Source organism: Aquila chrysaetos, chromosome 5 (genome assembly GCF_900496995.4).
Source record: "Aquila chrysaetos chrysaetos chromosome 5, bAquChr1.4, whole genome shotgun sequence".
Taxonomy (NCBI): Eukaryota; Metazoa; Chordata; class Aves; order Accipitriformes; family Accipitridae; genus Aquila; species Aquila chrysaetos.
Window position 1 is genome coordinate 33336627 of NC_044008.1, and position 25031 is coordinate 33361657.

Genomic DNA, 25031 nt, shown 5'->3' on the forward strand with positions numbered 1-25031 from the left:
CAGTAGCCATATTTTCACAAATGCTGTGTACAGTTCTTTGCTCTCTATGAAAGCTACTGGATGCTGAATATATCTTTAGGTCTTGTCACTTTATTCAAATAGCCATATAAGAAACTCAAAATCCTGATCTTGAATTCCTGATATGTTTTCATGCACAAGCTTCAAAAATAGATTTGCAGTCGTCTTTTATGTACGAGATTCTTCCAGTTTGATTTGGAAATTCATGCCAATACAAAAAGTGAAAAGGTACGATAACAAACCACCAAGAAATTCAGGGTGTTTTGAGCATCCTGAAAGCTAAATATCTAGTGGGATTGTTTGCGAAAAGTAGATAAGCATTTAAGACCTTGCTTATGCTAAAGCAAGATGATGTTATAGATTCATGCTTAAACTCGGACTTTCACACCTATAACAACAGGTGTAAAATATTTTATATTTTTATTTATTTATACATTACAATAATTTTATATTTACTACTAATTTAATGAATCTACCATTATCATTAATACTCAAGTAATATTTAAAGAAATAATAATTCTTAGAGCAAGATACTACATTGCAATGTCTATTGTGTTACTTCAGATTTTATTCCTGCTGAAGAACTATCTAATTTCCAACTAAAAATTCTATATAAAAGTGCGATTTTCATTTAATCTGCTGGGGTTTACATTATTAAGAAGACAAAGATTGCAAGATTATTCTGTTGGTCATGCCAGTTATAAGACTTCACCACCCCCCATCTATAAACTGTTATTACTTATAAAAAGTTGTAATTACTGCCTATTTTTTTCAGAACAATCAAGTGATCAATCTCTTGCTTCTAAGTATTTATTATCTAAATCCCCAACTCTGCAAATATTTAGCCACTTCAGTGGTTACCCAAAAAGTATATGACTAAAAAGTCTAAATGAGAATCTTATGATTGGTGCATGTGTGACTTTTTTCAAAGAACCTGCAGGAATTACCAGCGCTAATCCTACTGATGACTTATGGCAGTTGGAATTCTAATTCACTTGTATGCTTTAGAAAATCCCAAGTGGTATATTTGATCACAACATAGTGCAATAGTTTACATATTAAAATAGACTATTTACAAGATACTATAATGTCAGCACTATGTCTCCTGCTGACTTCTATGTGGATAATGTGTCCTCAACACTGTCCTTGACTCCAAACAGCCTCTGAAGCATCAAAGACTGCCCACATCTGGAGACAAGACACTGGGCAGGATGGACTACACGGGGTCAGCGCTCACACACAATAGACAGAATTCTTTATTTTAGATGACTGTTTGCAGACTCAGGATTAGACTGATCATTAGGTTTGTTGTCAGGAGGGACTCTCCTAGTCGTATTGACACAGAGTGGTTTAATTCCATCTTTCCCTGCAGTACATACATGAATCAGTCACTAGAATCATCAGAACAGATTGTATCAATTCAACTGCTTGTTATTTCTGAAGCTTAGGCTTTCCCTGTCTTCTCTCTGTGACACAAACCAGCTTCAAAATACCTTAAAGTCTAGAAGGGTTTTGGTAACCAAAGTCTCTGGCACATAAAACAATTTAAGAATCTCTGATACACAGAAGATAAAATAATTCAAGGATTTTAAAACTGACTTAAACGTTACGTAGAATTTCTCAAGAGTTATTATGATGTTACAAATTTATTGTAGGAGCTATCAATCAACATAAATTTTGCTGAACACACAGAAGTGATGCATGCAATCTTTCTGAATGTACCTGAACAACACAAAACTCAGATGTTGTTCAGTGGTTTTATCACTGCATAAAATAATTCCTAGAAGCAATTTTTTCCTAATTAGTATATGCTTTTATTATATTGATACTTATGCTCATATGCTAACAATCATTTTGCTCTCAGAACAGGAATTTGTCACAGAATCAGATTCTCCTTTCTGAGTTGTGCCCGAGTTCCTAATCCAACTTGGCGATAAAATTGCCTGTCTGTATAATCCTTCGTCATACCAACACTTGCACGTGGGCTGTATCTTTTAAGCCCTGAATGCCTTCCTGTAAGAATATGACTATTCAAGGTGATTTTCAAGCCCAAAGCAAACAGAACAAAAGCTAGATCTATCTTGTCATACAACCATTTAAATGATCCAGCAAATTGGCCAGATCATCACTCGCTTGATGCCAAGACTAATGCTTTAACTTAACACTAAGAAGACACCATTATTTCACTGCATATCTGCATATAATTTCTCACTGCAGTGCTTACTGTTAATTTTTATTACTTTTTTCAAGATACCCTTAGAGTACCTTTGTACTGAAACCTTCTAGTACCTAGCATTTAATACCTAGGAATAAGAGATAGACAGCCATAAGGTAAATACGAGGAAACATTAAGAACTTGCCTTTCCAAGAACTGTCATTAGCAACTTAGGAAATAATTTGTTACCACTATAGGCTGAAGATTCTAAATCCCCCTTCACAAAATGAATACTGCATCCAAATACGGGACAGCAACCTAGAGTTTAGGTTCTTCTTTCATCCACAAAAACATTTACAATAACTTGAAGGGAGATTTCAGGAAAAGACAGAGTTGTAAAATGAAACTTTATACCCACAACAGCATTATTTTGATCCATAAAAATGCGAAGCACATGTTGACATCTGGGATTTTAATAGCTTATTCAACAAACTTGTCTCAGCTATTATTCTGCTGCATTCCTACAGAAGCAACATGATGAAGTCACAGTAGAAAACTCCTGCACCAGACACATTCCAGATGTTCCTCTGTGCTTGCTTGAATCATTGCTTCACTGAGAATATTATGATATACAGAACTTTCATAAACTTAAATATAATCGCTAACAATTTTTTTTCCCTACATTGATATGGCAAATATAATGTATGCATCATGTAAAGTGGGTATCACTCGTAATTCCAAACACAGTGATTGCAGCAAGTGGCAACTCTGCTCTAGCCAAGGTCAACAGTTGGCTTTCTGTCAAAAAGGCAGAAATTCTGACCCAAATCCACATGCAATTATTATATCTTCAGAGATGAGAGGGAGGGTTAATGGTTCAATTTTGGGATCAATGAACCTCCAGGTACAGAGATTCGTATGTATTAATCACCTGCTTATAAAAAGCAGTTTTACTCTTGCCTATGCATTAGATTATGATTTCATAAACTGAATTCTGGTACTTCCAACTTATCTCATTGCTTATAGAACCTGCTAAGTTTCCAGGAAAGCAATTTTGAAAGAAATTATTAAAAGTGTTAATTGCCAGACTATGCTCAATTTTGCCTGAATTGAGGAGAGTGATAGATGCATGCAGAACAGGACCAGAGCTCTTCTGAAATCAAGTACTTCATATACAGCCTGGTATGACTCACAGCAGGAAGAGGACTCCAAGTTCACTCTTACTACCTGCATTTTCCAGACTACTCCCAGAGATACACATGATTTTTCAAGATCTTGGGGCAAAGGCTGAAACACTAATGCTCAGTGTATGAGAACATAGTTTCAGGCATTGGAGCCCTGTGTAGCCTTGCAGAAAAGGAGGCTCAGGAAAAACTACTCATCTATTTCTAGACACCAACATGCTTCCACGGATGCTACAGGTAGCTGCTGGTGTTTCTAAAAAGAAAGAATATGATTGAACACTGAAGACAATTCTGAGGAAAAAATGAAAAGGACAAAGCATTGCAGAAGTGGACATGATGGTCTGTATTTTGCCTTTCAAATACCCAATTTTATTGTTCTGATTTCTTTTTGCCTTATAAAATACAATTTCTTCACTCCTGATATCCGGACAGGGCCCCGAGAATGACTATGAGCCAGTGAATAGCACAGGAAGAGAAAGTTGTAGCGGACTGAATGTGGGAAAGGAAAATGGGCAGAGCTGGTGCCACCAAACAGATAAACACTAAACACAGTGCTGCAGCACAAGACTAGTTCAGTATAAAGCACCTGGCCTGTAGCTGAGGTCTGAGCATAAACTGTCTCAGAGTAGATTCCAATCACATAGACCTGGGAAAAGAGTATGAATCTTAGAAGTTACATAGATTCAGCGCATAACCCCGTGAGCAGGGAGTGAAGATAAGAACACCCACTCAGATGAATGCTAAAGTCCACAATCTCAGAGCTGTTGTTTCTGGCTGTATTTATGCCTATGGGGTGTTCCCATTCATTCCCTTGAATGAATGTACTGCTACAGACCTCTCTCTGCCTTATCTGCTGCAAGCGGATGTAAGGAAACATTTTGCTGCACATTAGACTTATGCCTGCTCTCCATCTTCTTATAATAAACATAGTTAAGAAAGCACATTGCTCAAAGAAACAAGACGAGAAGTGGGGTGTAGAGCATATAATAACAACAAAAATAGAGCAATCAGTAAAATAAGTATACAAGACAGAAGAAATGGAAGTTGGAGAAACGTCTAACTGAAGTTGTAACTATGGCAACTCAGGTCTCTCTGTGTAGCATGGATTCTCAGACAAGCCCACATTTATTACTTAGATGACATTACCTACAAAGACCACAATATTTTAATAATTTTTTCCAACATTTTCAATTTTTTCTTGGAAAAAATCTACATACTTTATTTCTGCCTTGAAATATTACCACAGAAAACTTTTAATTTTTCTGAAATCACATCTAATCAGAAAAGTATTTCACAAAAATCCCAGTTGATAGCAAAATTTCTTGGTTTGAGCCCTTAAATATACTTCGCTTTTACAGTTCAAAAGATCTGCTCCTGCTTCCCAGATGGTTACCATATCCTCCTATCACCCAACTCTATTAAAATCCATTTGAATTTTTTATACTTACTTTACATATATATACACATATAATGAATTATTCTTACAGATTATCTTCAGGTATTACATTCATGAGGTAGTCAAGCAATGCAATGATTTTTAAAAGAAATCAATACACGGGTAGTAACCTACAACTAGAGAACAGCAAACATACTTCAGAATCAGAGACTGGTATTTCTTTTACTGATCAAAGCAATTCTTTGATGGTATGCCTCCCCATTCTCAATTGTCCCTGCATCCCTCTCTTTATGTGGCTATACAGGGAGTAGGATGAAAACTTAATTCACTCAATAGCTATTTTAGATATTTTTAGAGACACTAGCTCAACATGCAATAGATCTCTACAGTGAATAGAAGTAATAAACATTTCTCTCAAACACACAAAGGGACATGATTTCTAATCAAACTGTTATTTGTATCATGTGGATTCCTTCTTGCTGTTAAACAGCTTTTTCCAGACTTCTGACATTTGTTTTTTCAGTGTTTAAGTAGCAAACTGCCATTATGTAGAACATTCTGACAGCTCCCGGACATGGAGAAGTTTGGGTCAGAATCACATGGCTACCTCCTACCTCTCCCTTCCAATGTCCAAGGAAGCACTGGAATATGGGCATATTCGCATACTGCTCAGGAATCCAGGAAGGATCAGAGTGCAACCCTTCTGAGTGTCTCAAAAAATAAATATAAAAAAGAGACATTTTATTGGGTATTTTTGCTGTTATTTTCATAGCAAAAAAAGGCTTGTTCTGGGAATGCCCCTCCTACAAGATAGATGGTTTCACCAACTACTCCTCTTTGGAGCTGGTTTTTTTGGCTCAGATGTGCATCACCAACTCCAACAGATGAGCTACCATTACTGGAATATCACGTGAACTACACTGCTAAAACCTGCATCACTTGATTATACAGAAGCCATGATTCCGAGCCAGGTGTAAGCTGGAGATGGATATGTGTCAGGAGAGTTTGTGTATTAGTTGGCTTGTAGCCAATTTGGTTACACATGGTAGTGTAGATATTTCTTTTCCATAATACAACTAGCTTACTAATTTTAATTAGGTCCTCCATAAAATGGGATTAAGTATTTTTTGTGAATGACATCAACCACACTGTGAAAACTGGTACTCTGTAGATTTAGAATTAGGAACAAATCTAGTGAGTCTAGGGATTCTACCTACTAACGTTATTTTGTGTTATGGTTTTTGGTTGTTTGTTTTGTTCTGTTTTTTTAAATCTGAAAAAAGATATTCAACATGCCAAAACCTGAATCACTCTCCAAACTCACTTCTTTAGAATTTCAGAAAGAAAGGAAAAAAAACCCCAAAACTTCCTATGCTCAAGGTGAAGAGAAATCTTTTGTACTGTCCCTGAGTATAAATGCAAGTAAATTCCTCACTACAGAAACCCTCAAATAGAGTAGTCTCCCAAAAAATAAAAGAAACAGAGTAAAAGAAAAGAAATCAAATTGAAAACATAATCCAAACAGATAATGCTGAGATAGTCAGATAATGCTGGTCTGCAGAAATTTCAAAGCACGAAGAAATTTTTGACTAGAGTGCAACAAGAAAACCCAAGAGGAAGCGCGGCTAAAAGATCTGCTCTAAGTCGTTCACATTTCCTAAACATCCATCAAATTGGGTCCAGCCTGGAACATGATGGCAACAAGAATTTTGATGGTTAAGAGAAGGAAACTCGGCCAATTAAAGCATTCCAGTTTCTGTCCTAATGAAAACTAACTCTCTCATACGTCTTGTAATACATAGTGGCCTCCTCTGGTATCTTGGTCCTCAATATAGCATATAAATACTGTTCTTACTGTGATTTATTATGGTTTTAATTTGTACATATAGTTTATACCATCACAACAAAAATTACAACTGTATATAAAAAATTCACCGTGGCATCCAGTGAGCAGGCTACCTCCAACTAGTCATATGGCACAGTACTTAATTCTGAAGATACTCCCATGGTAGCTTTGATTACAGAGACAAGACATGAAAAAGCACTAACCATTTAATATTTTTCATGTCATTGTGCCTCATTACACAATAAAAATAGTATTTTAATAAAAACTTTATACTGTGGTTGTGTCATATAATTGTATTTAGGAAGACAATTCAGGAATGTATACCTTTGTATTTAATAGTATCTCTCACAAAAGAACACCAGAAACACTTTCAAGCAATGACTAACATAGGCCTATGGGATGTAGAAATTCACAGCTCCAAAACTAGTAAATGTTTACACATGGCACAACTAGATACATTTACTATCATTTTGTCTCTGAAGTACCAGTTAGGCCAAAGAATTTTAAGGCTGCATCCTCTGCTTCAGGGAAGGTCTGTGTGACATTAGAAGAGCTGGCAGAAGCTTAGACTTCCTACAGACCTTTGTGGACCCAAATGGGCAAACAAAAAAGCACCTGAAGTGATGAGACACAATGTGAATATCAATGGAATGAGAAACTGTTCTCAGACACAGCAGAATTGCTACTTATAGGCTACTGTCAGACCTAAGCACTCAGAATGTATAAAAAGAGGAGAGGAAGAAAAAATTTCAGATACTTCAGCAGAAGCCCAACAAGCAAATATAATTCATTTTTGCAGGTAACTCTAGGATGAACAAAGTATAGTTTGATCGGCTCAAAGAAATTTGACTAGACAGCAAATTGAAGTAAAAGTGAAAGTTTTCTATTTTAGTAATATAATTCCAGATAATTAATAATATTAACTCTGTAGAATTAATACAGGAAATGTTCAAATTCCCAATAAAATATTTTCTTTATTCTCTATAAGATACTGAAATGTTAGGCTGCATTTTCCCTTTAATATTTTAAGAAAATGCTACCCATACCTACTACTAATATTATATGTATTAAGAAGTCACTGAGCTCTACAGGTGTGTGCACCATGAGACATACAACACAATTCTCTTTCAAAACGCGTGCATACTGATAGATTGCATATGGCAAGAAGACATTCCATTAGGAAGTGCAGGCGCTCAGGAAAAGCTGTTTGCTCATTCACTTGAGAGTCTCTTACATTATTAAATTTCTATCTTCTGGTATTTGGGGGGAAGGAAAGATACAAGAATTGTTAGAGCAGTCCACGCAGCAAGATCCACTAATCAGACACACAACCTGAAGAAAAACTAAAGATTACTGTGAAAATAAACCCACATGTCAAATCTAAGCTTAAAAAGTTGATACTAAAATTACAATTGCCTTAAATGGATCTTTTCTGTATTCATCACAGCAATAATGCTGCAAATGCCAAATAGAAATTTATTTAGCTTGCCGGCAAACATTAATTATAATAGTCACCATGTCTTATTTCCATTAACATCAACAGAAACTTGCTGACTGAGCTTGAAAGGAGCTGTCCCTTAGACAGGAACAGATGACAATTTGTCAGATTAATTGCTGTTCTTTCTTACATCTTTCAGAGGTAATGACTGTAATTAGCTCTTCGCTTCCTAGAGAAAACTGGTTTCACTGCAGTAATTGCATAAAATAGGTTTTTGTATTCTTAATATAAAAGAAGTCCTCTGATGTTGGCAAATTAGAGTCAAGTCAGTTGAACTAAAGATTACATATGAAGTTCTATATATAAGATGAACTTGCTTTCAGTCAGTCACTGATCAGAAAAATGGGTTAAACTTTATAATACCAGCTGCATGCATAGGATTTAATCAAGCAGAGCTTCCACTGCAACCATCAATAACTTTTCCTTAATCTTGCAAGAGAGAAAGAAACCATTTGAGACAATATACCCATTAAATTGTTATCCATTAAGACAGTATTTTCAAATTCCTTACTACTACTGTCTCACCAAATACAGAAAAAGAAAAAAAAATCTGTAAAGATTAAAAGTTATTGGGGCAAAGTTAGTAATAATTGAGTGAAATGTAGCAGCCTATTATACATACAAATTAGGCTAGATATTTTTTTAATCATCTTTGAACCTACAAAACTATCAAAAGATAAAAAGTTAACATTGTTCCCACAGCCCCTGAAGCTGCCAAAGCACATTACTATTAAAATCAGCTCAACATAATAAACCAGCCATACTTAATATAATCACCGTCGTATCTGAGCATGTAAAAAAATCTCCGAAATGTTTATTCTCACAATCCCCTGACAGGTAAGAAAGTAATTCTATTTGCCGGTGGTGAACTGAGACATGGAGAAGCCGAAGACTAGATCAGCAAAGAACTCAAGCACGTAATTTCTGTTCACTTCCTAAACTACATACAAATCCAAAACCAAAACCCTCAAACCTTCACTGGTAACTCTAGCTTCAACCAGTGGCCTCCACCACTACTTCTGTTTCTATCAAGGCTCTGTAAGTTCCTTGACCATATCTACTAATAAGATATTCATGACCCTTATGGACAGCCCAAGAAAGGTTTTTAGCACTGAACAGATCCAAGTATCCTGAATTATGTTACAATAGGCAAGACAGTGTATGAATGCAAGTTATATGTGGTTAAAGCACTTACTACAGTAGGTGCAGAGGTACTGGTACACGCTTTCATATTTTGTCTGAAACAGACACAATGCGCAAATATCTACTGAAACCAAGATTCTAATCCAAAGACTCCCTCTTTCCAAAAAAGTGTACCCCTGTATCTAAGTCACTCATACTTAATTCATTCTGGTTCAGTGAAACAGCCTCAACAAGACAAACTGGGGGAAACACGCTTTTGGGATGTCTTGTTTGCAGGAAATTCAACTTTGGAGCACTACCGATGAGGAAAAAACCCAACTTGTTATGAATGATCTGAACTTTTCACACAGGAGGAAACACGGCAACTTTCCCCTGAGGTCTTGCACCAATGTGGCATCTGTAAACTTTTATAATTATTCTGAACAGACAACCTGTGTTATTTATGTCACAACATTACAGGACTAAAAGAAACTGCAGGTAGTCAGGTAGATACTGTTCACACAATCAGTATGCTACAGGCATAGTGTTGCCACACAGCAAGCACTGATCTTTCTTATCTACATGAACAATTTTGCCACATACAAGTACTGAGAAACAAATGAAGGCTTACCATTCCCACACCACAAACAGTTCCATCAGCCAAAGGCATGTGCTGAGTACGACAACCCTTGTGAACACCTTCTGTGCTTGTACACCATAAGCGTTTGCATTGTTTCTAAAAAGAAAACAAGATGACTTTTGTTGTACCTGTAACACCATTTTAGACATTAGTTGGGATATTTGTATTTTTTTCTCATACTATGTGGGCTTAGTGTTTGCTATTAGTACTACCATTTTTCACAGATAAAACCCCACAGAAACAAAATGGATTTTGCTTAAGGCCAGGCAGGAACGTGGAACACTTGAAACTGATCCCATTAGAAGTAATAGATAACTTCATTTTATAATTCAGTGGAAAGTTTAATAAAAAAGTATGTAAGAGGTTACGATTGATACTATGCAGCACAGTTTGCGTATAATGCCCAGAAAGCGACTTTAATTGGAATTCTTAAAAATACACTGACTAGAAAAATCAAGAAGAAAGCCTCCTCTTCAAATTAAGACTCTTAATGGACAAATAACTTTTATGGATTACAAAATTTTCAAAGCAGTCTTCAATAACACCACCTTCGGGTTTTTGAATCCCCCTTTACTTTTCTATAATATTCCCATAAAGCCTGACTCCTCCTAAACAACATTTTACCTCACCAAAAGCTCCACTAAATTCAGTCTGAATCTGATCTTAAATTTTCTCCTTTAAACAGCTCCAACAAGCCATGCAATACTAGTAGAGGTATTTGACAAGTTGGTCAAAAATCTAATTCTACATGACATTGTGACAGTAATGAATGAAGTCATAATGTTGTATTTGTATTTATTTTATATTGCACCAGCCACATTAAGTTTTCAAAATACAACTTAAGTTTCGATACTAATCTACTCAAGTTTTCTTTCCAGATCCCAATTTTGCTGTAAAGAAATTTTTGGTTAAGTATACAAAATGTACACTCTAACAGGCATGAAAATATTTTTTGACTCTTTGACAAAGTGGAGGGAATCTACGCATTGCACCAAACATTTAGAACAAATATTTGAATTAATATATATACTTTCAAGTTATAAATTTTTAAAAAGCACTAAAAGAAGCAGATAAGAAAGACCTGTTAATGTAAGATAGGAGCTGTAATGTGAAAACATTTGTAATAATTATATTTCTGATATTTCTGAAATAATTATCTTTCAGTAGTTGCAGGAAGCCTTAATTTATGCAGCTTTAGATCTTTTAAAGGAATGATGATCACATTCACAGATGTGCAGATCAAAATGAATGCATCCTACTTTTTAATTCTATATATTTCTAGTATATGGAGCTGCAACGCTCTCCACTGAACTCTTCCCCTTCAACAGAATAGAACGCAAACTTTGACACATTTCAGGATAAAATTTTTACATAACCAGAAGTGCTGAGATTTCATTTCTAAACCTACCTTTCAGTAATTTTTTAGTATAGATTGAGCATGACTTTGTGTGTTATTCACTCACCAGATACGGGCACACTTGTGACCCAAGACCAAACATAAGTTCACACTGCTTATTGACATCATACATTGACCCAGGCAGCTGAGAGGTAAGATCATATATTCTTCCACTAGGTTTGTCTAGGAGGCATTCACCATAACCAGTACTGTTGTAAAAACAGGAACAAAATGTGAATAAATCACTCTTCATTCACTGGGAGCCTACTCACACAACACTTACATATGCGTATCTCAGTGGAGTTATGGGTTTGCATGCCTACCTACTTATATAATGACTTTAATTAAAACCAAGAAAATAAACCAGGTCACTTGATTTTCCTTTATTGGATTGTGCATTAGATCCACCACATAAAGCTTAAGTTCTTTTGGGTTTTTGTCTGTCATTTCGCTTTTTCATTCTTACACGAAAAAAGATGGTACTGCCTAAATTATACCTACCACTTTTTTTTTTAAAATAAAAACTTCCAAAAATAAAGTGTGCCTATTCTGACCCACTAAAATCATACTAAAGCCATTTTCAATAACCAATGCCACTATATTAAAACAAGTAAATAAATCTTCTTAGCTTTACATGTTGAGTACAACTTTAACAAAGTCATGAATCATCCAAAGAGTTAAATACATGTCTTTTTCTGGAGGAATGAGGCCCTACAAGTCAGTGGTTAAACCTTAAGAACAACACAAAAACGGTATTTAACCAATAACTTTAAAATACTTCTCAGAAAGACATGAAACTGGAAAAAAAATGAAAAAATAAAAACAGCATTATATTGATACTTACTCAAGAAATTCAGTGATATATTTTTGACTGCATTTTGACCAGGTCCATGGACTTGTATGGTAATTTAAAGTTGGAGCCATCACATGGTATTGATGTTTAATTCCAGCTTCTTTACATTTAAAACTGTCATCATGAGGCACATTAAATCTAAAAAGCAAAACAGACAAACTCCAAAACAAATTCAGCAATAATTAAGACTCTCTTTGTTGTAGCAGCAAATGCTCGAGCTTTGAGTTTGAAAATGCCTTAAAATTTAATGGGACTCACTTAATACAACTATCTGACATTATGGCAACAGGTATCTTAAAAATGCCTTATAAAATTCTTTCCTTATCCAAAACACTCCTAATTAGACAATGCTGGGCACAGGAAGAATTTTACAATTACACAGCTCTTTAGCCCACCAGAAAAATTCCAGTGTTTTGGGAGTATGCCACTTTGAATGAACAACCCATCTCCTCAACTGAATATACAGGCCATCGCTAGACTGTCCATAACACATTACCCCAATATTCACATCATAATTCTTACTATTCAGTAACAAAAACAAACTACAGAGCACATCAACATCATATTTATGCAACTAACACATCATCTTATTATTTTATATCTCAGTTTAAGTACCATGACAAATGGCATGTATCTAAATGAACTTCCAGGCACATGAAAATCAACAAGCTAGCTACTGAGCTCTGTAACGTTGGCGTTACCTACACTGTGGCATGCCTCATGGAGCTAGAGTATAGCACCTTTCTGCCATCACTGATGAGGTATGCTTCATAAAATAAAATGCTGTCATCTCCTCTTATTTTTCTGTGTAAAGTATTTCTCTTTGTGTTACTCTATTGTATTCTGAAAGGATCAAACACAAGGAAGAATATTTCTGTGTTACATTAACAATTGTCTTTTCTTAAAGGTAAATTCCTATCAGGGCTAGAATGCAGCTGGAGTTAACAGGACTATGTTGCACATCTAAGATACCTGTCCCAGTGTCCCAACCAGTTCATATGACAAAAGGACAGAATACAGAAGTATGGCCAGTGTTTCCCATAATTCAGGATACCAACCAGGTTATAAAATTCACAATTTCTCTAACTCTAGGTGGCAGGCAGAGCTGGCTCACTGCAAGGGGCAAAAATTATGACTCTTCTAAAAGGAAATAGCAGACTGCACCCTCTTAGAAGTGTAGAGCCCATCACTGGAAACTGGTCATATTCAAAAGCAAACTTAAAAAAATTTACCTGCTGAGAAATAGGTACTTACACATGTCCAAGCTCATGCGCTATAGTAAAAGCAGCACTCAATCCATTTTCTTCGCTTATAGAACAGCTGCGTAGTGGGTCACACATTGTACCTAGCTCTGCTAAACCTGCAAAATTGAATCCTTATATAAAAGCTTAACAGAATGAATTTTCATGTAGAAGGAGTGACTCTCTAAACAAACACCATGGCACCCGAGCTGAAAGTCATGCCTCAACTATAAAGCAAACTTACACAAAACAACCAACCACAAAGTACATGCCAGGGCAGAACAGCATTGAGAAGTTCATTTTTTTTGTCTGTGTGACTTAAATTTTGCATCTATTTTCTGATTTATTCCTAATTGATTTTTCTCCCTACAGTGAAATTCTCATATACTTTCTGTTATAAAATCATACGGATTAAAAAAGAATAACTCACCAAGAGTATCACACTTCTCTCTAGCTCTGCAGATATCTTCCCTTGAAGGAAAAGATTTATTTAAAATTATTACAGCAAATAAAAGAAGATTTTTTAAGTATTCCACTGTTGCTATATTAATTACAGCAATTGTAAATCTGATTCTCAATTGTTTATCTTACAGTCCATTCAAACAATTTGCATTCTAGTGAAAGAAGTAATTTAAATTCACCAGACTAAGGTCACAGTATTGCTTTCTATCTCGCTTACAAAGAATAAAAATTCAGATACTATGTTATTTATCTGCAATGCAGAAGGTAGATCAAGCATGAAATGCTGCTGAAAAACATGCAGATTGCAGTATACTTGAAACTACCTTATGTAGTGGACCATCTGCCAAAATAACAACGTAAAATTCAGGACAAATATCAAACAGTTTGAAGTGCTGGAGTGTGTCCAACCTGAACACTGGGGGGAAAAAATAATGAAAGAGAACAGCGAAAGAGAGAATATATTTCAGTGAATGAACATCACAACCTTCACTGAGGCAACTGGCATACAGGAAGAATATATACTAATATGTAAATGTTTTCCATTTGTAATTTGAACTACCAAAAGCTTACATCTGGGCTATCAGGAGCTGACTGTCACTGCATCCTTCAGCTGATTCCCATATGTACAGCACTCCACCCCTACCACATATATGTACAATGGCTGAAGACTTCATTTCCTTGTAACAATTTCAGGTCTAAGTAATTTCCATCATCTTTAATGAAAGGTTCATCAGATGGTTAGCTACGAACATAGCACTCTCAGAATAATTGCTCATGTATTGATAATCAGTGCTTTGGAAAGTGCAAGATAGTCTTGATTTACTTCAATTATCTATGAAAAATATCAGTGGAATGGTGAAAAAATGATGTTGTAAAAAAGAAACTGAAGCATTTGTCTCACCTAGCTGAGTAATTATGGCTATTTCAGATACTGTACCTAGTGATAAGAACAGCAGTATCATGATGAGAAGGGTGAGCATCATCCAAAGTGTTTTGGCCTTGCTGCCATAAGCAAAAATTACGAAGCGTGGTAGCTGCATTAAAAGTGATAGCTGGTCCTTCCTAAGCAAGAAATGGCCAAAAAATAAAACAAATAAGGGTTTTAATATTCATGCACTTGCAGTTATTACTTTGTCATTTGTGCCCCTAATCTGCAAACAATGACTGTGCATGGAAAGGAAGTCATCAGGAATCCACATAAGAGTTCACTCACGCAGATTTGTTTGTAGGATCAGATCTTAATTTAGTGACAAGTTATCAGTCATGAGAACCCATATTTTAATCGGTGTATGTAAGCATGTACCATGTGTTAAATATTTTTTTTAAAGTGACATTTTTGATAAATAAATATAAAAACATGCATTTGAAAAGTGTATACTTCTTACAATCTTAAAGTATGACAGCTGTCAGGGCTGAAGACCCTCCATCAAAACCCTCTATAAAAGCTGTCATTTCCCTGTCATGTTTCTATGCATATAACCACACTGTAAGCAGTTATGCCATAAGCTTTCATATAGTATCTGATTTACGTCCATTTAGGTCAACAGGAGGTGCTAATAGAGAGATGGGGAAATGCAGGCATTAAATACAGGCTCTGCAGTTAACCTCACATTTGACATTTACTCTCCTAGTTTAAAATAAAATTTTATAGTTAAAGAAAATATTTTGTATTTAAAACTAAAAAATTTTAAACTTTGGAATTACAATGCAAATTGACGTATTTTGTTTCTTCTATTAGAAAGAAATCTTGTTAATATTTATTTTTCCTACCTGTTCATTGTGAATTACAATTAATTTTACAATAACTATATTTATAAGATTTCCAATACTTGAATCTTTATAGATTGCTGCAACCTAAAGAGAAAAAAGTCAGAAGATTAGAATATTAAACTCATGTGATAAACCATATCTCTTTTTGTCATGCAAACAAGTTACCAAAGAAAAACAAGTTGCTACACAACAGATGTCTCATGCATCTGTCTGTACCTTTCTACCCAAGGATATGGTGACAAACCCAAAATAGTTGCCCAGTTTTTAATATCTAAATAGCTATAATTTTATATTCATTTCCAAACATTAGACACTATGTTGAAATGCTAGTGTAAAAAGTATACTTATTAAAAACTGTAAAACCTGTAGTTTATTGATAAAGTATCAAATAAAGAACAAAAGTAATGTTACTGCGACTGTCATAGACATAAGCTGGATTATGCAGATGACTTGTAGAATCAATACCTAAAATATTACAAGATTTTAGAAAGCAACTTTGAACCAATAATTTTTTGCCCTTGCTTTTAACGGAAGCTGGACCAAGTTGTAAACCTGTATTGAAAATACACGACACATACAAAGGTTTCTTTCCTCATTCATAAAATTCGTATTTACATACCCAACAGGCATTTTTATATATAATATTGCAGCCAGATAATAAAAATCATGAGTCAATTCCATACAAAGTGAACCACTTTGAAAGTTATTCTTCATAAAAGCCGGAAAAAAGTTTATTCATCCTCAGTAACAGCTTCAGACATTCCATCTATATGGATTCTACAATTTGGCTTAAAGCAGTTGTTGAACAACAGCCTTATTTAGACAAGAGTTGCCACCAAACACAGAAGTACTGGCTTTCCTCCCTCCTGGCTTGTGCTAAGGCTGCAAGGCTACAAAAGTAACAGGATCAAGAAACTGATCCAGCTGCAAAACAATTTTTTTTTCTTTTTTTTTTTTTTTATCATGTGATATTGATCAACATGATCTCATTCCTGGTGCAGCCCCTCTGACACAGATGCTGGCAGAGGGAAAGGTGCAGAAGAACAGACTTCTTCCAAAAGTAGCCTACACCTGAACTGGCTCAAACTGCTTGTGAAACCACAGCCTCGCTGTGTATGAATCGTATGTACCTGAGACCAAGTAATTCTGCTATAAGTTGGAACTGACAGAGTACTGGCTCCCAACTCATACCCTCCCTTCCTCTAAACAGGAGAGAGCACAATGCACAGCATTGTCCTTCATTCTTCTGTTGATACACAAGCTGGAAATAAGAGGATTCGATAAGGGCAGGGAAGGAGGCTGAGTTTTAGAATCCATGTGGAGAACACATTTCAGAGCAGCACAGCTATTGTCTGCTTCTTTCCATATGGACTTCATTCTTGGTTACTGACCAGCAAGTGTCCAATTATTCTGAGGTGGGAATAAGGAGCATCTCTCAAGCACTCACTGAAGAGTTCAATTAGGCATAGACAAACTCAGAACACCTTTATCAAAGAAAAAGTGCCTGTAAAGGCGCAAGTACTATTTAGGCGGAAGGGGTTATGTGAATTTGAATGGAATAAACTACCACTTTGCTACTATCAAAATGACTTTTAAACTACCACAAACTGTAAAGCTCACAATGTGTTCTTATAGTTTGAGAACCTAGAAAGAATATTTCTGGGTATTTATCCTCCCCGTGAAATATCACAAACAGTAAAGGTATATACCTTAATGAAATGTCATCTCAGAATAACATAACACAATTATCTCGTTCATCTCAGCTCATGTAATTAACAGTAAGCAAGCTGTCCAAATTCCTTCAACAATCAGTGGAGAAGGAGAAAGGATGAACTGTTGTGTAGACATGCCTATCTGGAGATACATATTTAGAGATGTGTATTTTCATACAAGACAGTAAGATAAGATATTTCATTTCTTCATCCCTTTACTATGGAGGGAGGTGAAATGTCTAATTTTTAGATGTATGAGTTTAGGGGAGATTAATTCCAGCCCAACTATTTCAAGTTTTGTTTCTCTTTAGCACAGAAGAAACAGAAGATGGGTTCATATGGCATTCCAAAATCATGTCAGAGAGGAATCTGAAATGAGATCTGCAAGGCTCTTCGGCTTATAATTTGAAGATCCTAGCCCCGAGGACTGACTCTCCTACTACTTAAGCTGATATGCTGATATAAGAGCCGCTTAAAACAGAGAATTTGTTACAGCATAAGCCTATACAAGAAGACTACATGCATACAGCATTAACAGAAAGATCTTTTATGGAACAGGTAACAAAGCCAGACTGTTTCATGTCTAGATTATAATGTTGAAACAGGCACTGCTATAGAAATACAGTAAACAGAATCCTAGAATGATTTGGGCTGGAAGGGACCCTTAAAGATCATCTAGTTCCAACCCCCCTGCCATAGGCAGGGACACCTGATCAGGTCTTTCACTAGATCAGGTTGCTCAAAGCCCCATCCAACCTGACCTTCAACTCTTCCAAGGATAGGGCACATCCTCAACTTCTCTGCACAACCTGTTCCAGTGTATCACCCACCCTCATCATAAAAAATTTCTTCCTTATCCAATCTAAACCTACCCTCTTCCAGTTTAAAACTGTTACCACTTTTCTGATCAACTACAGGCCTTAGTAAAAAGTCTCTCTCAATCTTATGAGTCCTGCAATAAGGTCTCCCTGAAGCCTTCTCTTCTCCAGGCTGAACAACCCCAACTCTCTCAGCCTTTCCTCATAGGAGAGGTATTCCAGCCCTCTGATCATTTTTGTGGCCCTCCTCTGGTCCTGCTCCAACAGGTCCGTGTATTTATTTACTGGGGACCCCAAGAGCTGGATGCAGTACTCCAGGTGGGGCCTCATGAAAGTGGAATAGAAGGGGAGAGTCACCTCCCTCAACCTGCTAGCTATGCTTCTTTTTATGCAGCCCAGGATACCATTGAGCTTCTGGGTTGCAAATGTACATTATTGCCAGCTCATGTCCGGTTTTTCATCCACTGGTACCCCCAAGTCCTTTTCCACAGGGCTGCTCTCAATCCATTCCTCTCCCAGTCTGTATCAATATTGGGGATCGCCCCGACCCAGCTGCAAGGCCTTGCACTTGGCCCTGTTGATCTTTGTGATGTTCACAGGGGCCCACTCCTCAAGACTGTCAAGGTTGCCCTGGGTGGCATCCCTTCCCTCAAGTGAATCCACTGCACCACTCAGCTTGGTGTCATCTGCAAACTTGCTGAGGGTGCACTCGATCCCACTGTCATTGATGAAGATATTAAATAGTATTGGTCCCAATACAGACCCTTGAGGGACACCACTCATTACTGGTTTCCACTTGGACATTGAGCCATTGACTCTTTGGACATGGCCATCCAGCCAATTTCTTATCCATCTAACAGTTCACCCATCAAACCCCTATCTCTCCAATTTAGTGGCCAGAACATTGTGGGGGACCGTATCAAAGGCCTTAGAGAAGTCCAGGTAGATGACATCTGTAGCTCTTCCCTTGTCCACTGATGCAGTCACTCCATCATAGCAGGCCACTAGATTAGTCAGAAATATCTTTTGATTAACTTGTAGATCTATCTCGTTAATGTCTTGTTTTGGAACAGAAAGCTCTAAAATTCAGGGAAGAGCTGCATTTCACTGGCTGTCAAGTAAAAAGCATGCAGGTCTTCTGAGGTAGTGACACTTGACACAGTGGACAAAAACCAATACAGGTTTTGTCCAGTTCTACAACGGTATATGTCCAATATACGAGGGTAAAATAGGCAAAGGGATTGAGAACTGGATGGGGGGGTTAACTAGGTTCAGCTAACACCAGATAACACCACAAGTGTCTAAACTGCAACTATCAACCTTCAGTGCAACATTACCCCTCAGTTTCTTAAAGGCCTCCTGTACCAATATATGGGAAAGGAAGACTCATTTCTGATCCTGGGTTATTAGAATGATCTGGGCAAGGAGTCCAAGCTGGAGCCTTCTTGGTATTAAAACTTAGCATTTCTTGTTCTTGTTTATGTCTATTACTGTAGTTGATGTATGTTCCCTCGTGTACATAATAATAGGCCCTTGAAAAAAAAAAAACCCAAAACTGTTACTGTTGTGCAAGTGCTGTCCGTTGAGGTTATCTGCTAACAAAATCTGAAAACATAGAGGAGGCAAAGAAACCAGAGTCAGGTGTCCTCCTTCCTGCCTGTTGACACAACGCCCTTTTAAAATATTTGAGCAAAAAGTATTTCTTCAAAACCCAATGCAAGTTACTCATACCTCAGAGGAGATGCATTAGACTGAGTAAGTATAAGAAGAGGGAAGAATATCTCATTGCACACCTGAAGAGAATCTGTTGCAGGACCTTCAACACCATATCCATACACCATCTGAATTATCTACTAGCTATCTCTGTCTGGAGAACAGCTGAGGCCTGAAATAATGTCACTTAGATGCCAGAGGCTAGCAGTTCTTGCATACTTTCTCTCATATTGGAGACAGGTAAGCTCATGCTAAACATAAAAGTAACACTGCTCTCATTAGCCCTACGTTTGAGTCAAAATATGGATCCTTTGTTTCATGGGCACTTTCATGACCTCCAAACATTTAGTTATTACCACTGCTTCCAAAAGATCAAAGAGCAAGACTCTGTGCTGATAATGAGATGCCCTTACCAGTGAAGTAAGGTATATTCTGCAGGCTGGCTGAACACACGTGTGAAGAGAAAAATCCTGAGAGTTGAAAACCACAAACCAAACTTTAAGATTTACCTAGAGGACTGTACAGGCTAAAACCATCAACTGAGACTTGAAATGATAGATCAATGCAGGGAAGTATCAAAGATCTTGAATATGAGATTCCTATTTTTAGTGAAAAAAATAAAGGGGTAAGTACTCCCTGCTCCTGTATTCTAAGGATACCTCTTTCAATGCTCTCTTATTGGAAGCATTCATGAAATGGATAATGAAATGGGATAGGAATTTGATAGAATATACCATTTGTTTACAATTTCCAGATCTGCTTGCTTTACAGTGATCTAAATCCAGGCTTCACAGAAGTAGGAGGTAATAGCTAACACAAAGGGCAATTAGTTTCAAGAGATTTTTCAGACTCTTAAAACCAGCATCCACATCACAGAACTGTTCAGATCACACAGCAACAAAGGAAAAAAATATATATATACATATAAATGAAGCCTTCAGTGGAAGGATCACAGCTTTCACTTTCATGAAATTCTCAAAGATTAAGTCAATCTTGTCATTACCACAGCTGTGGCTGCCAGGGGACTGGAAACAACCTGGTCACAACAAAGTTTAGTTTCTCTTGATATCCCTGTTGTAACTGTCCATTAAACTGGGAATGTGAATTGTGGCGAAATGCCATATTTAGAGAAGAGGCCACTAAACGAGTACATTTAGAGGCTGGAAGATAAGTAAATGATATATCCAAATCAAATTGGACTTCTTCAGCTCTTTTTTCCTAAATGTTGTATCACAAGACCTCTTTTTCTTTTCTCTTGTCCATTACACACAACCATGGTACCAGCCAGAATACAAACATCCACATGCCTTGAAAGAAACATGCTATGACTTCTTAGCTCACGTGTCTTTTGCAGGCTCCAACAATCTCTTTATTTATCACTGTAGTGCTGAAAGGATGTAAGATATCCAGGATCTGGGAGATTTCTCATTCACCTCTTCCATTGTCACACCCTGATTCTGTCATATATTTTGTAAGACCCCAGAATTGTCTGAAGTCATGAGATAAAGAAGTCATCACAACATTTATTGCTTCACTAAGAGAATGAGAAAGAGCTGTGTTACTTCTGCTGGTGTTACTCCTATTCTGTTCCATCTATATTTCTGTACAAACCTGTGCTTTCACCAGTGGAACCTAATGCCAGCAGAAACTTCTCATGCAAACTTCCACAAGTATACCTACACACCTCAGAGTTATCATTTTTCCCCCCTATGAGTTTTTCCCCCCCTATGAGTTTTAGATTGTCTCCTGTCCCCTCATCCAAGTCCTCTTCAATCTACTGTCCCCCGAGTTAACCAAGTAGAGGTTCCAGATGACCCCCTATTGTGCTCTAGTGGAGGCAAAAAGAAAGAATACATCCCTTTTAAAGGCTGAGTCACCCCGCCAGGAATGCCTGTGCTCTATCTTATCTCTAACTTGGGAATGAGATGGTTGCAAAGATATGCCTTTAATATTGCAGTAACTCAGAAAACGGTGACTTAGTCGTCATCACCTACAGCCTTGTGATAAAAATATGCACCGAGGCTATAACTGGATCACATCAAATACCACTATGCACAGCAGATGTCAAAGAATCCCTCCTTTCAGTATCTGAAAGAAACTACCTGAAAAGATCATTTCACAAGGCACAACCATAGCTGGGCTTCTCTAGCCATGAGAAGCTACTCAGATAAAGACATATGAGTGTTGCTCGCCAAAATGTCTCCTTCTTACACACAAGGCAAGTTCCAGGTAGCTCAGAGCAAGACCTTTGTCATAATTAAACAATACCAAGGCTTCACCATAGGGACAGACCTTGAACCCTGGACTACTGAGGAGAAAGCCATAGAGACAAGTACTACTCTAATCATTAAATATCTAGTTAACAACCACCACCACCACCAGCTAGGTAACTCTAGTAGTAAAGAGCACTGTTGTGGTTTAACCCCAGCTGGTAACTAAGCACCACGCAGCTGCTCACTCCCTCCCTCCCATCCAGTGGGATGGGGGAGAACCAGAAGGAAAAAGGTAAAACTCATGGGTTGAGATAAGAACAGTTTAATAGGACAGAAAGGAAGAATAACAATAATAACAATAATAAAATGACAATAATAATAAGAGAACTGGAATATACAAAACAAGTGATGCACAATGCAATTGCTCACCACTCGCCAACCAATGCCCAGTCAGTTCCTGAGCAGCGATCTCCCCAGGCCAACTCCCCCCAGTTTATATACTGGGCATGACGTCACGTGGTCTGGAATACCCCTCTGGCCAGTTTGGGTCAGCTGTCCTGGCTGTGTCCCCTCCCAACTTCTTGTGCCCCTCCAGCCTTCTTGCTGGCTGGGCATGAGAAGCTGAGAAATCCTTGACTTGGTATAAACACTGCTCAGCAACAACTGAAAACATCAGTGTGTTATCAACATTCTTCTCACACTGAATCTAAGACATAACACTATGCCAGCTACTAGAAAGACAATTAACTCTATCCAGCTGAAAACAGGACAAACAATTAACTCTATCCCAGCTGAAACCAGGACAAGCACTAACAGCAGTGAAGTGTAAAGATGGGCAAATATGTGCCTGTCTACATACTGCAAAATTTCATAGAATCATAAAATTATTTAGGTTGGAAAAGTCTCTTAAGATCATCGAGTCCAACTGTTAGCCTAACACTACCAAGTCTACCACTAAACCATGTCCCTAAGCACCACATCTACATGTCTTTTAAATACCTCCAGGGGTGGTGACTCCACCACTTCCCTGAGCAGCCTGTTCCAATACCTGACAACCCTTCCAGTAAAGAAATTTTTCCTAATATCCAACCTAAACCTCCCCTGGCACAACTTGAGGCCATTTCCTCTTGTCCTATCACTAGTTACTTAACAGAAGAGGCCAGCACCCACCTCAGTACAACCTCCTTTCAGGTAGTTGTAGAGAGCGATAAGGTCTCCCCTCACCCTCCTTTTCTCCAGACTAAACAGCCCCAGCTCCCTCAGCCGCTCCTCATAAGACTTGTGCTCCAGGTCCCTCACCAACTTGGTTGCCCTTCTCTGGACACGCTCCAGCACCTCAAGGTCTTTCCTGTAGCGAGGGGCCCAAAACTGAACACAGGACTCGAGGTACGGCCTCACCAGTGCCCAGTACAGGGGAACAATCACCTCCCTGCTCCTGCTGGCCACACTATTTCTAATACAGGCCAGGATGCTGCTGGCCTTCTTGGCCACTTGGGCACACTGCTGGCTCTAATACCTGGCAGACCTCAAGATGTAGTGAGGTATGAGGCATTTTGACATTTAATATACAGGCACCCTGGAGCTGGAATACAAGGCCAGTCACAATTCAAAAAATAGTAGGGTTTTTTCACACCCATATAGATATCCATATGTCAAGATAAGCAACAAGTCTAGCTCAGAAGTTTGTATGAATGATACTTCAAAAATAATTGTTTCCAGCTATGTATATTCATTCATGTATTATCAAATACCCATTTTCATTCTAACCATGTCAAAGTGCACAAGATCATGTGGTTTTATATATACACTGAAGAAGAAACTAAGGTATAGAGCTTAAGCAAGAAACAAACACCTTGGTGCTGGCTTTCTAGATTTCACTGAATGCGAGAGAAACCCACTGATCATTCCTGCAGCATTAGCAGTAATAGGCAGATCTGAGTGAAAACGGGGTAAAATACAAGCCTAGTAGTCTAAGTAGTAGATGCAAGGAACAATATACTCATCACTAAATCTTGAATTTAAAAATATTTATTGCCTTTCAGATGCTACTCATGCAAATGAAATGATTAACCTACAAATTATTCAAGTCTACTGCCTATTTTTAAATTATGACTATATGGCAGAATCACTAATGTCAAATATTCTTAAATGCTAGTATGCATCTATGTTTTCCTAGAGTGTTATGGAAAGATGAATTGTTAACAGTAGTATGGTATGAACTGCAAAGAAAGTATAAAAACATTCTTTAAATTCATCCCATATATTAGGACAAAATCATTTGGCTGTTTTTTAATGACAGGGCAGCACACTGGTGCATGGAATCTTTCCACAAAGAAAAATATTTCACTATCAATGCTAATGATTAGCTGTGAGAATGGCAAAAAAAAAAAGTATAAAGAAGACTACAACTAGTAAAATTTCTTGCTGTTGAGACCTGTTACTCATTGCCTTACAATTTACATCTCAGTAAATTATGGTAGCCATAAAACATTACTAAAACAACCGTAACTATTTCAAGGTACTTCAATGGCAGCTTTGTTTGCACAGATCTGAAAGACTACACAAAGAATAAAACAATGGAGAGTAAAGCCATTTATGTGCAGTCCAAGTTAGGAACCTGTCTGGATGAAAATTAAAAATACCAGCTTTTAATACCATTTTACAATGGTATTATAGCCTTATTTTAGCATTATATAATGCCATTTTATGATTCCACAGTCTCACTGCAAGTTAAATGATCTAAATTGATGCTGTCTCAATCCTCTCCTTGAATGCATGGCTGCCCCCCTCCCATGCTCCAACTCTAGCACTCACATGACGAGGCAGTCAGCCAAGTTCACGATCTGAGCTGACCAACACAGCCCTACCACAGGTGGTTTTACATGTCAAGTTTTCTTTTCAGAAAGGCAAGATTACAAAGTTCTTGCTGCAAGCAGACTAAGAACAGACCAAGAAGTTTTTTACTACCAAACTAACTATATAAGCATTGTATTT

At 37.3% G+C, this 25031-nt stretch overlaps 1 protein-coding gene across 3 annotated transcripts in view; it reads right to left on the reverse strand.

Annotated features, from left to right (window-relative positions):
• ADAMTS20 (ADAM metallopeptidase with thrombospondin type 1 motif 20) overlaps positions 1-25031 on the reverse strand; it is a 103331-nt gene that overhangs the window by 56539 nt on the left and 21761 nt on the right. For all 3 annotated transcript variants that reach the window (XR_003923604.1, XM_030015753.1, XM_030015752.1), the window contains exons 5-11: positions 15582-15665; positions 14749-14873; positions 13780-13820; positions 13363-13468; positions 12100-12246; positions 11323-11464; positions 9851-9955 (exon numbers count right to left, since the gene is read on the reverse strand). Coding sequence is in view for 2 of the 3 variants with exons in the window: in XM_030015753.1 (XP_029871613.1) it covers positions 9851-9955; positions 11323-11464; positions 12100-12246; positions 13363-13468; positions 13780-13820; positions 14749-14873; positions 15582-15665 (750 nt within the window). In the remaining variant the exon portion in view is untranslated. The remainder of the gene's footprint in view (positions 1-9850; positions 9956-11322; positions 11465-12099; positions 12247-13362; positions 13469-13779; positions 13821-14748; positions 14874-15581; positions 15666-25031) is intronic.